The 14,437-nt window shown below is 50.2% G+C and overlaps 1 protein-coding gene across 1 annotated transcript in view; it reads left to right on the top strand.

The window, feature by feature from the left end:
• The window catches only part of PKD1 (polycystic kidney disease 1 (autosomal dominant)), a 55,854-nt gene that overhangs the window by 16,145 nt on the left and 25,272 nt on the right, over positions 1-14,437 (top strand). Inside the window, exons 13-19 of the mRNA XM_009895009.1 lie at positions 1,322-1,497; positions 1,948-2,081; positions 2,661-6,265; positions 7,277-7,423; positions 9,798-9,941; positions 11,288-11,567; positions 13,097-13,313. Of these exons, the coding sequence (XP_009893311.1) occupies positions 1,322-1,497; positions 1,948-2,081; positions 2,661-6,265; positions 7,277-7,423; positions 9,798-9,941; positions 11,288-11,567; positions 13,097-13,313 (4,703 nt within the window). The remainder of the gene's footprint in view (positions 1-1,321; positions 1,498-1,947; positions 2,082-2,660; positions 6,266-7,276; positions 7,424-9,797; positions 9,942-11,287; positions 11,568-13,096; positions 13,314-14,437) is intronic.

Below are 14,437 nucleotides of genomic sequence, written 5' to 3'. Positions count from 1 at the left end.
CCCCACTGCGGGGAGCCGGCCACTGCTTTGGCAGGCAGGAAATGTGGATTCAGAACCAGGCAGAGGCAGAATGCAAACGTAAGACTTTCACAGGCAGGACAGAGCTTCTACCACAAGCTCTTCTGGTCTCTGTCCTGTTCTCTTTCTACTGGTACAGGCCGGAACACTGGATTTTGTAATGACCCCAGAAGAAGGATAGAGCAGGGAGTCTGGTCAGAGGGAGGTATCTGTTGTGGACTCTGGCCAGAACATCTTTCTGTATCATGCCCTGTACTGCTATGCAGAGTCCTGGCCTGGCTCCAGGCTGCTTTATCCGTTTGCGGGGTAACTGCTCGCTTCCTGAAGAGACACCAGCCCTTGCTCCGAGGGCACGCTAGCAGTAATTTGCTTGGTGCAGCACTACGCCAAGTAGCACTAATTTGCTGGGTGAAGCACTGTGCTGACAGGCCTGGATTGCTTTTACTTACAGAGTTGACAAGGTGGCATTAGTCTGGAGTCTGCTGGGTTCAGTGTAACAGATCCACAGAAGCCTGGATAGAAACTTCTTTGATCTGTTGGGGTGGGAGGTCTCTATTCAACTGGGTTTGAAGGACCCCTTCTGTCAGCAGCTCAGCTCTTCTGCAGGTCACAAGGTGGCAAGATGCTTTGTCATTAGGTGCCATGTCAGTGTTACGTGCCTAGATAATCTTGAGGATCCTGCTATACTTCTGTCATGTCTCTTCAGTCTCTTGCCTGTCGATTCTCCCTTTCCCTCCTCTGTGCACCTTTGCTCTCCTTCTCTGTGCCCACTTCATCCAGGATGCTGGAGCTGCACTTGGCATGCTTGGTCTTACGAGTGTCTCCCATCCCTACTCTCTGTGCTTGAAGCCCCTCATTTGCTACTGTCCTAAGGAAACTGGGTGGCTGTTGCCACCTTGGTGGCAGCAAGTGCCTGGGCTCAGCAGCTGGAGACAGTGTGCAGGGCACCTTGGAGCAGGCAAAAGGGTAACTGGCAAGTTCAGAGCCAGGGGAGTCTCAGGATGAGAAGATGTGCTCCTTGTCCTCTTGCTGTAGAACCAGTCCATCCTTGGACTGACTTTAGTGGTGGAGATGTGGTGGTTCCAGCAACAGGTGGCTTTGCCAGGTAGGTGGCCTTCCAGTCTATGCTGCTTCCCACTCAGGCTGTTGCCCCTGCCTCCAGGTCCCAGAGGCTACTCTGCTCTGACCTAACCTGCTTGCCTGCCTGGGGGGAACTCTTCAGTACAGTGAAGCCCCACTCTCAGGAGAGGGCAACATGGCAAGGTGATCCCAAATGCATTCTTTGTCCCACTGTCCTTCCCAGCTCACTGCCTCCAACCACGTCAGTAACTTTACAGTCAATTACAATGTCACGGTGGAGATGATGAATAAGATGAAGAACCTGACTGTTTTGGGTGTCCTGCCGGTCCTCCCTCAGAACAGCACCGTGGAGCTTACAGCAAGAGTTCAGGTTGATTCAGCTGTGGATGCTATGTTCCTGTGAGTCCTTTGCAAGTTGCCCAAACTTAGGATCTTACTGTGCATAGCTTACCAGTCTTGCCTGCGCTCTTTCTCTTTTGAGGGCCAGCTGATGTCAAATGGCCCATTTCTCAGCTGCTGTCAAGTTAATTTGAAATCCCTGCAAGTGTGGTTCAGTCACACTAGCTGGGATCTATAGTTCAGGCTGATATACTTTTCTTTTAAAGGACTGCAATGTCACTTTAATATTGGGTTCCTCCTCTTCTTACCAGTGCTCTACTCCTCTCACAGCGACAATTCTACAGCATTGGGCACAGCTACTGCTTTGATACTTGGCAATATGCATCCTATGTTTTTTCTGGAAACCCCAGTCCTGAGCCTGAAAGACAGCCCTAGGCCAGGCTAGAGTTCCTCTGGGATTTCCATGATTCTCCTGTTGTGCAGTGTAACGTGGTTTGCATGTTTCTCCAGGTGGGATTTTGGAGATGGTGTCCAGGAGACATACCTGTTCAAACCTCCCTACAACAAGTCTTTCCTTGTTCCTGATCCCAGTGTCCATGAGGTTGTAATTGAGCACAATGTTTCACACGTCTATCAAGACCCAGGTATGCTCAGGACGGTTCTTTGGGGAAGAAGGGGCTCAGGCATTTCTGTTGCATGGGGGTTACAAGGCACCTTCCAATAAAAAAAGGGCTTGAAAGTCATTACCTCGTTCCCGAGCGGACAGACAGAGTGACTGGAAGTCTCCAGCCATTGACATCCTGTGTAACTCTGTTCTTAGAAGTTTGTCCACGCTGTAAGAAGTGGGTCCACCACACAGTCGCCTTTTTCATCAGTCTCAGCAGATAGATGAGTGGCAGGGAGGAAGGTGCTAATGGGAGGGGTAGGGAGCACTTCTGTGGGCAGCAGGAAGGTGGTCTGTTTTGTGAGCAAACAGAAAGAAAATCTTTTCTCTGTATCTGTCGGACTGGCTTCTTACTTGGTGTTTGGTCCTCACATGCGTGGCCTGGTTGTAATTCCTGCTTGTCTTGGACTGGAGGAGGGAAGCCCAGCGTGCGCATGCTGCAGGAGGAGAGTATCTCCTTGCAGTCCCCTGTCACGGTCCCCACACTGCTGCAGCACTGTTAAGCTGTTGCATAAGCATGTCCTCACAACTGGTCTTTTTCTGCTGTCTTTCTGTGCAGGCGAATATGCCCTGGTGGTTGTCGTGTCAAACCAGTTTGAGAACCTCACCCACTTGACCCCAGTTCACATCCACAGTTATCTGATTGACGTGAAGATGGAAGTAGAGGAGGATGTTTTAGTTGTGAGCCGTCCAGTCACCTTCAGAGCCAATCCATTGCCGTCTCCTTATGGGGTTGTGTACACCTGGGACTTTGGGGACGGGTCCTCACTGTTCACAGAAAGCCAGTCTACAGTGACGTACAGCTACCCCAGAAGAGGGGTATACAACATCACCGTGACAGCGAACAATACCATAAGCAGTGTGGAGACAGTTGAGTGCTACCAGGTGTTTGAAGAGATAACTGGGCTCCGTGTTTCTGCAGATGAGGCAGCAGAGCTGGGAGCATCTGTGACCCTTAATGCTTCAGTGCAGACGGGGGACAGTATCACCTGGATATTTGATATGGGGGACGGGACAGTGCTGAGGAGTCAGGTGCCAGTAATAGAACATGTGTACATGAAGGACACCAACTGCACCGTGAACGTGACAGCTGTGAATCCTGTGAACTCTGTCTCCCAAACTGTGCCTGTTCGGATATTTGTCCTGGAAGTACTCAAAATAGAGCCTACTTCTTGCATCCTTGAGCACCCGGATGTGCAGCTTACTGCGTATGTGACGGGGAATCCTGGTGAATACATCTTCGATTGGACTTTTGGAGACGGCTCATCCAATGTCACAATCAGCGGAGACCCTGTGGTAATGCACAACTTCACCCGAAGTGGGACGTTCCCCCTCTCCCTGACTCTCTCAAGCAGGTTTAACAAGGCTCACTATTTCACCAGTGTCTGTGTGGAGCCAGAGATAGTCAATGTCACCCTTCTCCCTTCCAAGCAGTTTGTGAGGCTTGGTGAAGAGAGCACCTTCCAGGTCAGTGCTGTGCCTCTCTACCAATACCGCTACCGCTGGGATTTCGGGAACAATGAGTCCACTAGATCAAGTGGGACTGAAGTGACCTACACCTACAAGAACACAGGTGTCTTCCTCGTCACGGTGACTGTCTCCAACAATGTCTCTTTCAACAATGACACAGCATTTGTGGAAGTCCAGGAACCAGTTGGTGTAGCAAAGATTGAATATAACGGGACAAGTGTTTTGGAGCTGAACCAGATCTACCTGTTCTCTGCCAGCATGAATGGAACCAAAGTGAGTTACTGTTGGGACTTTGGAGATGGCACTACTCAGCCTGGCCAAATCGCTACCCACTCCTACAACAACACGGGCCATTACACTATTAGTGTGATGGGCCAGAATGATGTGAGCTTTAATGAGACCGTCATTGATGTCACAGTGAAACGTCGGCTCCATGGGCTGACCATCAATGCCAGCAGGACAGTGGTGCCATTAAATGGTTCAGTGAGTTTTGTAGCCACGCTTGTAGCTGGCAGTGCCATCCGCTACTCCTGGATCCTCTGTGACCGGTGCACTCCTATCCAAGGCTCCTCCACAATTTCCTACACTTTCCGGTCTGTGGGCACATTCAATGTCATTGTGACAGCAGAGAACAAGATCAGCTCGTTGCAGGACAGCATCTACGTCTACGTCCTGGAGCAGATTGAAGGCCTGCAGGTGGCTAGCAGTGACCTGGTGGAAGATGTCTATTTCCCTACTAACAAAACACTCCATTTGCAGGCAGTGGTGAGAGAAGGAACAAACATCTCTTACAGCTGGGTAGCCCAAAAGGACAGCAATGCTGTGCAGACCTCCACTGGGAAAACCTTCTCCTTGAGCATCCTAGAAGCTGGAAACTACACTGTCTATCTGAAAGCGACTAATATGCTGGGATGTGCGACTGCTAACAGGACACTGGAGTTCATTGAAAGTATTGGTCTTTTAAAGCCTTATGCCTTCCCCAACCCAGTTGCTATTAATGCCTCTGTTAACATAAGTACCACCATAACCAGTGGCACTGGCATCACGTATGTTTGGTACCTAGAGGATGGTTTCTCTCTTGTTACCTCTGAACCCTTTATTATACACTCCTTCCAAAGCCCTGGAGTAGTAGAGATTGTAATTGGAGCAGAAAACAAGCTGGATTCAACCAATGCAACAATTCATATCTTTGTAGAGGAGGTCATAGAGGGGCTGAGTATAGGGACTGCAGAACTGGACTGTAGGTATGTCTCATCAGGCTCCACGGTGGTCTTTGAGGGGGAGCTGCAGAAAGGGACTGAAGTGAAGTGGCTTTGGGAGGTGCCAAATGGCACGTTGACTGGCCAGTCTGTGGCAGTCATGTTCCCCACAGCAGGGTTTTATACAGTCTATCTGAATGCATCCAATGATAGCAGGAAAACCTCAGTGCTGGACAGGATTCAAGGACTGGAAGTTCTTGCCAGCAAGAAGGTGGTGGAGCCAGGCGAACAGGTCACCTTCGTGATCAGGATGTTGTCGGGTACCTCTGTGAGCTACTTGGTGAGCATAAGTGGGGACTACTCTGTGGTCCTCAACGGGTCCAAGTACACACATGAGTTCACCAAGAGCGGTGATTATTTGGTGACTGTGACAGTGCAGAACCAAATCAGCATTGCACATGCCCAGGTGCTCATCTCTGTCCTGGAGGCCATCCACGATGTCAGGCTCCTGAACTGCTGTGAGGAAGGTATACCCACGGGCACAGAGAAGAGCTTCAGTGCCCAGGTGGGAAGTGGCACCCGTGTGTCATTCTCCTGGCAATTCTCCCTGTGGAAAGAGCAAGGTCGATCTGTGGTCACTGTGGCAGGAGAGAGTGTTTCCTACACTCCAGAAGCTGCAGGGCTGCTCGAGATTCACCTCAATGCCTTCAATGACTTGGGAGGTGTCAATATCACCAGAACCATCCAGGTCCAAGACCCAATAGTCCAAGTCTCCCTCACTGCCTCCAATGCCTTTGTCAACAGAACAGCACTATTTGAAGCAGCAGTGGTGCCCAGCAGCAGGAGTGTTGAGTTCCTGTGGACCTTTGGGGATGGCTCTTCCACTCAAATGACCAGGGTTGCAGTGGCCAACTATTCTTACCTGAGCCCCGGGGATTACCTGGTGGAGGTGAATGCCACCAATCTCATCAGCTTCTTCATAGCCCATCTCACTGTCACTGTCAAAGTTCTGGAGTGTGAGGAGCCAGAGGTGGAGTTAGCCTTGCCCCCTCAAGTAGTCATGAAGCGGTCCCAGAGGAACTACCTAGAGGCACAGATTGACCTCCGAGGATGCATCAAGTACCAGACGGAGCACTTATGGGAGATCTACCGAGCACCCAGCTGCATGAACTTGGATGACTCCAGCAGGATCCGTCTGCCGAACGTTGATGTGAACAGGCCCCAGCTAGTTATACCGAAACTTGCCCTGGAAGTTGGGAATTATTGCTTCATGTTTATTGTCTCCTTTGGAGATACCCCACTGTCCAAAAGCATCTTTGCCAATGTAACTGTGATACCAAGTAAGCTGGTCCCAATCATTGATGGGGGATCATACCGTGTATGGTCCAACACTCAGGACTTAATCTTGGATGGGGAGAAATCCTATGACCCGAACTTGGATGATGGTGAACAGACTCCACTGTTATACGACTGGTCTTGTACATTCTCCTCCAAGGTAAGAGCAGTTTTGCACAGCCAGAGAAGGTGATCATTTGGGAGCTCCAACTGCACATCAGCTCCACTACAAATGTGTCTGGGTTGAAATGGTGTTGAGGGGAGCTTTTGTGAGCATCTTTAACAAAGCCGCTCTGGAAGGAGGGTTGCAAACATTTCCCAATTCCTGGCTTAGGGTGATGCTACAAGAAGAGAAGTGATGTGCAGTGCAGCCTGCTGCAGTCCAGGGCTGCGCAGTGTCCCTGGGCAGGGCAGAAGTGTTGGCACTGGAAGCTGAGGCATTCGCATTGCTGCTTCCCTTGTACTTGGTTTGCAGTTTCAGTGCAGCTTCGTCCATAACCTGAAGGCGTTACAGAGCTGCTGGTTGCAGCCCAGGGGGCTGAGGGCTCTGGTCCCTCTCCTGTTAACAGTTGAATGTCTCTCATTCCAGCAGGGGCCAAAGTTAGACTTCCGAGGATTCAAGCGACCACAAATGGTGGTCACTATGGTCACAAGCAGGTCACTGTCCTCACACAGTGAAAAGTCTGACCCTACAGTGATAGAAGGTCAAGGGAGAACTGCCCTTGAAATTCTTATGGGAGATCCACCTCAGGAGCATTTTTTGATTGAATGCGGGATTCTTTTGCTTGTAAAAATTCATTGTTTTCTATCTTTACCTCAAAACAGAAAGATGTGGAGTGTGTGTGGATTAGACTTTTGAGTTTAATGTGAGCACTTTGTGTTGTTTGACAATGCTTGTAAGCTGTTTAATGAATAATTAATTGCTATAAAATAAGAATTTGAAGCTCAGATGAAATACAGGAGTATTCCTAGTGCTGCTTACTAACCTAAAGGCTAAGATAGTGTGTTTTATTGTCCACACACCACCCCGTTTCTCCCACCCCAGCGGTGGCATTGCACAGTAAGATCTGTAACAGGGACTTTGTGTGGATCTGAATGTTTTGGCTGTGGACTAACCCGATGTGCACCCGTACCAAGGAGGGTTTGAAAGTTCTTTTCTCCTTGCAAGCAGAGCTCGGCTGCAGGGTGCTCTCTGAATTTCAGTGCCAAGGAAGGAATTGTCACAATTTCCAAAGCTGTATTAGAAGCAGATGTGGAGTATACGTTCGACCTCACCATCAGGAAGGAGGGTATGACTCCCGAGGCAACAAATCAAACCGTACGTACCACAGACAACTGTTGTTTTCTGTCCTTGTGTGCCTGTTGCTGGACACAGCCAAGCTGGAAGTGCGCAGCCCTTTTTCTAAGGAATTTTCTAGAGGAGAGCACTGCTGGCTCAGGACCATGCCCAGCCATGGGTGACTTGCCGGGCTGCTTGCCCTGGCCCCATTCGAGAGCCAGTGCCAGTTCAGCTGGGGGTGTGGAAGTACCGCTATCTACCTGCGCCAGCCAGCACAGTAAAATGGGAAGCAGACTTTAGGGCATCGCTGGGGCTTCATAAATGATCCTGTCTGGGTCATTGGCAGGAACAAACACTGGTATTTCTGTGATCTATTCATCTTATGCTGCCTTGGGCGGCACATTTTGCTTGTCCTGCCAAGTCCTTTTAGTTTCTTCCTTCCTTTAGACCTTGCATGAGTCCCTCTTTGTGCAGAGGCTGTGTTAGTGACCCAGCCCTGGACAGTACTGGCTGCTGTTCCTGGGACTGAGAGTCTGCGACCTCAGATCTGCTGTAGGAGGACAGCAAAGGAGCCCGTGGTCAGTACCTATTCCAACATTGTGGGCAGTCCTGGGCTCTTTACGTGTCACAGCATCAGGCTGATGTTTGCCCAGAGAGAGCTTCCTGAAAGCTGGTAGTTAATTTTACTGTCTCCTTCTTCCTGTTCCTCTCTTCTCTCCTGATTTTTTTAAGGGAGGATTTTTTTAAGTGCATGTTGTTTATGTCAAATTAAGCCTAACGCTGAATGCAACTGCAGTCCGACAGCAGTTATGGTTTATGTCAGAAACATTCATCGTGGTGCATTTGGCAATTAGAGATATAGTTAGCCTGAAAGTGGAAACTCTTACTGCCTGGGTTTTAAACCAAAGCTGGAGGATAAAAAGAAAAAAAAATTAAATTGATAGTCTTTCAAGGACATTCCGTACTATCTGGTTTCCATGCATGAGCGCAAAACAATGATTCCAGTGTCGCAGGAAATTTGCAAATACTGTAGGAATGAATGAAGCTTCAATGCGCTCCGGCTTAGTGCTGAGGAATATTTATCCTCTTTTAAAAGTCTGCCATATTAAACAATGTCTTCATTACTGTCTTTCTTTGAATTCAGAATATTCATTATGCCAGAGCAGAGGGCTCTGTCGAATGCTGGACAACCCCGTTTCCTAGGGGATTAAAGGAATTCAGACAAAGTACAGGGGTCAGAGCTCAATAACTGTTGTGTCTGAGCCACCGATGCTTCTAAAGCTCTCCTCTCTCTGAGTGGTTTGCTGGGGAGGTGTGGTAGACATCTGGAGATGTGCAGCTTAGATCTGAGCTGAAAGCCTGGAACAACGTGCCGCTCTCTGGGATAGGTGATTCTTCCAGGCTGCAGAGCAAAATATGTTTGATGCACAGTGGGAGCTGTGTTTTCTGGCTATTTTTGTCATCATTCCTGTCTCTCAGGGACATAAGTAGTGTCAGAAATTATGATGGTTCTGCACAGACAGTGCACTTGAGAGCCCAAGGGTCAGGTCCTGAAATGTGGCATGTGGTTCTAGTCCAAGCTCTGTAGACCAGAGCAGGGATGGGGGAGACAGCGGGACCATGCTCTGGCTTTGCACAGGGCAGCACATCCTCAGTAAACCCATGCTCCCTCGCTCGCCCTGAGCCCTCTGTTACTCTGGCCTGTAAACGCTTCCCATTTAGCAACCTTCCAAGTCAAGGACAGGGACCTGTAGCCCCACACTGCTGTGCCCATGGCAGATCTGCTGTGACCCCACTGTGTCAGGTGCTCCACAGCTACAAAGGCAGGACCAAGAGTTTGGCCCACAGAAAACAAAGGAGAGCTGCACTTGCTTCCCCGGGCAGGTGCTCACCAGATGTTTGATCTGTGCTCTAATGGAGGCTTTCCTCCTCCCAGTTAGACTGCTCCTCTTTTCCAAACTAATATGGATCCCATTTTTGTAGGGCTAAAGCTGTCCCAAGATGGTTGGTTCATCAAAGTGCTTCAGTTAGCATCATCTCCACCTGACAGCACAAGCAGGACTTGCTGGGAATTCAGCACAGGGTACCAGAAGGACATTTTGAAAGTGATGTATGTTGTTAAAAAGTGTAAATAAAGTAAATCCAGAATTACCTAGATTGGCCCAGCTTGGCATTGCGTGGCTCTTGAAAATCACTGACAGAAGAACTTGCCCTGGCCAGTGTAAAGAAAGTGATGTAGTTTAAGTCTGACCTGAAAACCTTTGGAAATCCCTTCCTGCTGTTTCCTTAGCACAGACTGGGCTGGTGCAGAGAGATTCCTCCTCACGGAACCAGGTGCTGGGATGTCTGCTTACCTGTTAGATGTCTGTATGCTTGTCTTAGATCTTTCTGATGGAGCGTCTTGCTTTCCCAGGTATTCATCAAGAGGGGGGGAGTCCCAATCGTGTCCCTGGAGTGCGTTTCCTGCAAGGCTCAGTCTGTCTATGAAGTTAGCAAGAGCTCCTACATCTACCTGGAGGGGACCTGCCAGAACTGTCACAACGACTCCAAGCTTGGGGTAAAGTCATTAGCAATGCTGGTCTTTGCTTCACCTTTGGTGGGCTTCAAGGAGAAGGGTAAAGTCAAAGAGGACAGGCCAGGAAGCTGTGTGAGGAATAAAGTCCTGGACCTAAACTGCCATAGAGACAAGGAGGGAAAACCATAAATGCAGTGGCAGGCTGGGTCTGGATGAGGGCATGAAGAAGACTGGCTGATGCTGGTCTCTTCACAGCCCCTGGAACTGGCTGCAGGACTGGCTTGCAGAGTCAAAAGTTTAAAACAAGCCCTGCATGGAGTTTGCCTGGTGTGACATGGGGCTCCTGTGTGCCGTGCCGTGTCTCGGCAGCATGGAGGAGGCTAGGAGAGCCTGTGAAGTAGGCTTCCCGTGTCCTGTAACCACTGGACCCCTTGTGAGATGTCCAGAGCTTTCCTTTGCCCTGGGTCGTGCCTGCAGGCTGTGGGACACGTGGCCTGTCAGTCCATCATCAGTGTCTCGACCTATCCAAGGGCAAGTCCTTGCTGCGTCATTTTCAAGCCAAACCCAGGAGTGACCAGCTCTTTTCACACAAAAGCCACTTTTTTCCTAGAAGAGGTCTGTAAAGTGTTTTCTTCCCGCTGATTGGCATTTTGTCCATTATTCTGGTGGCTCAAGCAGAGGTTGTTCAGTCTCTTCTGATCCCCCAAGTCCCTCATGCCCTCCTAAAGTGTTTTCCTCCTGCTGATTGGCATTTTGTCCATTATTCTGGTGGCTCAAGCAGAGGTTGTTCAGTCTCTTCTGATCCCCCAAGTCCCTCATGCCCTCCTCTAGTTACAGATTCCGCTGCACAGCATCTCTGCAACCTGTTGACTTAAGCAGGTCTCAGAAGTGGAAGTCCTGTTGCGAGAGCTAGTCTGTATTGCTCCCAGCAAGCCCAGCATGTACTTGCATGGCACTTTCTGGCTGGCTATCTCACTGTTCCTCTTGTTGTCACAATTGTACGTTTGTGCTATTAACAGTAACCATCCAGGACACGTTCAGCTTGAAGCATATAAAACATGGTATCCCATGGAGACTCCACCAGTACTTAATTTATTTCCTGTGTTTTGTATTCTGTATTATGAAATACTCTGTCGGAGGGTGATGTAATCCCAGAGACTAAAGTAGATCTCACAGTGGAAATATTCCCACCAGACATTTTGGAAAGGTTCCAGTTCTTGTTGCTGTAGCACACAAGACTAGAGCTGAATTATCAACTGCAAATTTGGCAGATGGTCCCACTAGAAATCTGTTACTTTTTATAAGAGACTCAATCTGAAAACATTTTGAGGACATAACTTGAGATTTAAACAAAACCTCTCCTGTCTTTCCCCTTTTCATCTCTAAAGAGATGGGCAGCACACAGCTTTAAAAACAAGTCTCTCATCCTGGACAAAACAACTACCTCCACTGGCAACACGGGAATGAACCTGGTCTTGAGGCAAGGGGCACTGAAGGATGGGGAGGGGTATACTTTTACCCTTCACATCACAGACCTCACAACAGGGGAGGAAGGATTTGCATCCATCGATCTGCTCCCAAACCAGCCGCCCGTTGGAGGATCCTGCCGGCTGTCTCCCAAAGGACCCCTCAGGGCACTGATGGCAAAGGTGCACTTTGAGTGTGCAGGTGAGAGCGTACGGACAGCAGTGTTGGGCACGTCCCAGCCCTCTCTGCTCCTCAAGGTTTCTTATGACCAGTGACTTGCCAGCTGCCCTTCTTCCCACAGGTGCTTTCTTTACCCCAAGCTCCTACCCCGGGGCACTGTTGGCCAGGGCTGTGTTGAGAAGTGGGTCTCTCCATTTCTGATCCCCAAAACTTGGACCACGAGCAGCTTTGTGTGCCCAAATTATGGAGCTCTAAAACTCATGGTAGCGGGCAGGCACTTTTTAAAATCCTAATTCATGTAGTTGAATAGTGGTATCCAGGCCAGGACAGTACTTGCAGAAGAAACTGGTATTTCAGTGCAGGAAAAAATAAGATAGGTGCCCAAAACTGAGTCACACATATGTGGGAAGAGTCAAAAGACAAAGCACTGGGGCCTTGTCTGCCATGTGGGCTGGATGTTCCCGTAGGCAGTTACCTTCTCAACCAGCTGCAGAGACAGCAACAACGAGTCTAGCTTTGGAAAAGTGGCCTGGCTGACGTCCTGTAGCCTTGGGCCAAGGAATAAGTGCCTTTGAAAACCATATTTCCCCAAATGATTAGTGTTAGAGATTAATGCTGTCTGTGCACAAATGCTGGGAAGCCACGCTGCAGAGGAGATGATGAATTCTGCTGGTTCTGGGGGGGAGGGCTGATCAGCAAAGCCCAGCTTAAGCTGGGGTAGAAGCAGAAGTGTATTCAGCATGATATGGTTGCAACCTTGGTATGTTCTGAGCTACCCAGAATAATTATGAAATTGATACTTCTTTGGAGTGGTGGGAATTTTAGCTTTTAGTGGCTGTTTTAAAGCTGAAGTGAAACACACAGGATACAGACCCACTGGTCAATGTCCAGTGCAGTGAACCCTGGCAGAGCCAGCACCTTCACTGGTGCTCACTGGCAAATGCGTAGTGAATTTCCCAACTGCCCGGCTTCAACAAGACTCCCCATAATTCCTGGGAGCTCCAAGGAAACCTTTGTGCAGGTTTTATCCTAGATTCAGTTGTTGCCGAGGTGTTGAACTGCCTGAGGTCTGCACTGAGCCTCTGTCTAATGTCAGGCTTTGCAGGGCTTGTACAGAAGCTGTGGCCTTGGGTCAATGCTCTTCCCAGCCCAAGTTATTCCCGTTTTTATTTTGCTCGTGAACTCTTCACAAAGCCCTTTAAACATTACAGGACTCAAACACCTAGGCAGAAACCACTAAACATCAGAAAAATTCAAAGAGGCTCAGAGCTTTACATGCAGGCCCTGAAGACATCCCTCCAGCCTGGTGGAGTCTTTAAGCTGTCCTCTAATGGTGGGGACAACCTGTCCCTTGGCCAGAGCAGGGTGACCCCTTGCTGGGGGCAGCAGTGAATGCTGAAGGGCTGAGCAGGTTGGGACACACCAGGGGAGGGAAGGGGCACTGCCAGGCAGTGCCAGCTCTGACGGATGGGCTGGGCTTTGGGATGGTGGCTGCAGTCCCCCCCGTGCCCTTGCCCCCATCAGACCCCCTGTTTGGGTTTGTTTTGCAGGCTGGCGAGACACGGAGGACGCAGAGGGCCCGTTGGTGTACATCCTCCTGGCATCCCGCCGCAGGGCCGGGCACTACCACGAGTTTTGCGTGTACAAGGGCAGCCGTGCCGAGCACAGCGCTTTCCTGCCCCCGGGCTTTCATGAGAGTGGCTTCATGGTGTCCGTGTCAGTCCTCGTTCAGGACCAGCTGGGAGCGACCGTGGTGGCCATTAATCGGTAAGACCCCCTGCACGAAGGCTGGGCTTACACAGCAGTGCCAGTGTCCAGCCGAGGCTCCTGAATCACAGTCTGACGGCTTCACCACTGCATCCCTGTCCAGAAGGGCTTGGCAGATCCTGGGTGAAACGTTGGCCTCCTGGAAGAGGCTGTTGGCAGGAAGGTGAGGGGAGGCTCAGCAGAAGTGCAATACAGAGAACTCCAGTCTTTGTGGATCATCACTCAGGGAGGGGACTTTCCCATAAGTTCCTGCTTTCCTGACCACCTCCTGAATTCCCTGGTGACACCTTGCTCTGAAGGCACAATGTCGCTTTCTCAGAAGATCTCTATGCTCTGTGCTCCACCACCTTCTCTGCCTCAGGAGCGCTCAAAGGAGAGTTGGCAGCACCAGGCTCTGTTGCTGCAGGTGGCCTGCTGTCCCTCTGCTGAGAGCCAGGGAGGTCTCATGTAGCCAAGGTGGAGAGCACATGCGTTTGAACAGGGTGGAAGGGATTGCAGCTCAAGTCTCAGCAGGGCCAGTACCGTGAAAGCCCAGTTTTCCCTTCTGTCCCTTAGTTTCCAGCATGCTCCATGCAGGTGACAAGGGCCCACAGGTCTTTGGGCAGCATCCCAATTTGGTCTCTGCTGCGTGACGGGGCTGTAGGACTGCTTCTTCTCAAGGCTGATTTGCAGCTCCCCGCACTGTATGTGTGCTCCCGGCCTCCCAGGCTGGAGCGTGTGGTCCTGCAGTGCCTGCGGAGGAGGATCTGTATCCCAGCTGTTGCTCAGACCCCAGGGAAAGATGCCAAAAGCAGTGCAGCTCCTCACAGCACACCGACCTTGTTTTTAAGTGCTCTTTATGCTCCATCAAACTAAACCTGGATTTTCTTCTCTGGGGTCAATGCACACGTGCGTGTCCTACTTCTGCAGCTTCACAGAGCTGGACCAGTGTAGAATCAGGCTCCAGGTCCATGATGTTCATACATACATCTGGTGCAAACTGGGTACCAGGGCGAACACCAGTAATGCTGTCATTGTTGGTTAACCACCTGCTCCCCTCTCATCTTCCTTCCCAGGTGAAGGGCAGATTCTGCCCCCTTCCCCCGGTCCCATTTGGTAGTCTGCCCTTAACTCAAATGCCTCTT

The sequence above is a fragment of the Charadrius vociferus genome, unplaced genomic scaffold (assembly GCF_000708025.1).
Source record: "Charadrius vociferus isolate BGI_N301 unplaced genomic scaffold, ASM70802v2 scaffold600, whole genome shotgun sequence".
In the NCBI taxonomy this organism is placed as follows: domain Eukaryota; kingdom Metazoa; phylum Chordata; class Aves; order Charadriiformes; family Charadriidae; genus Charadrius; species Charadrius vociferus.
The sequence above is the reverse complement of the archived record's forward strand: the minus strand, read 5'-3'. Positions and strand labels throughout refer to the sequence as shown.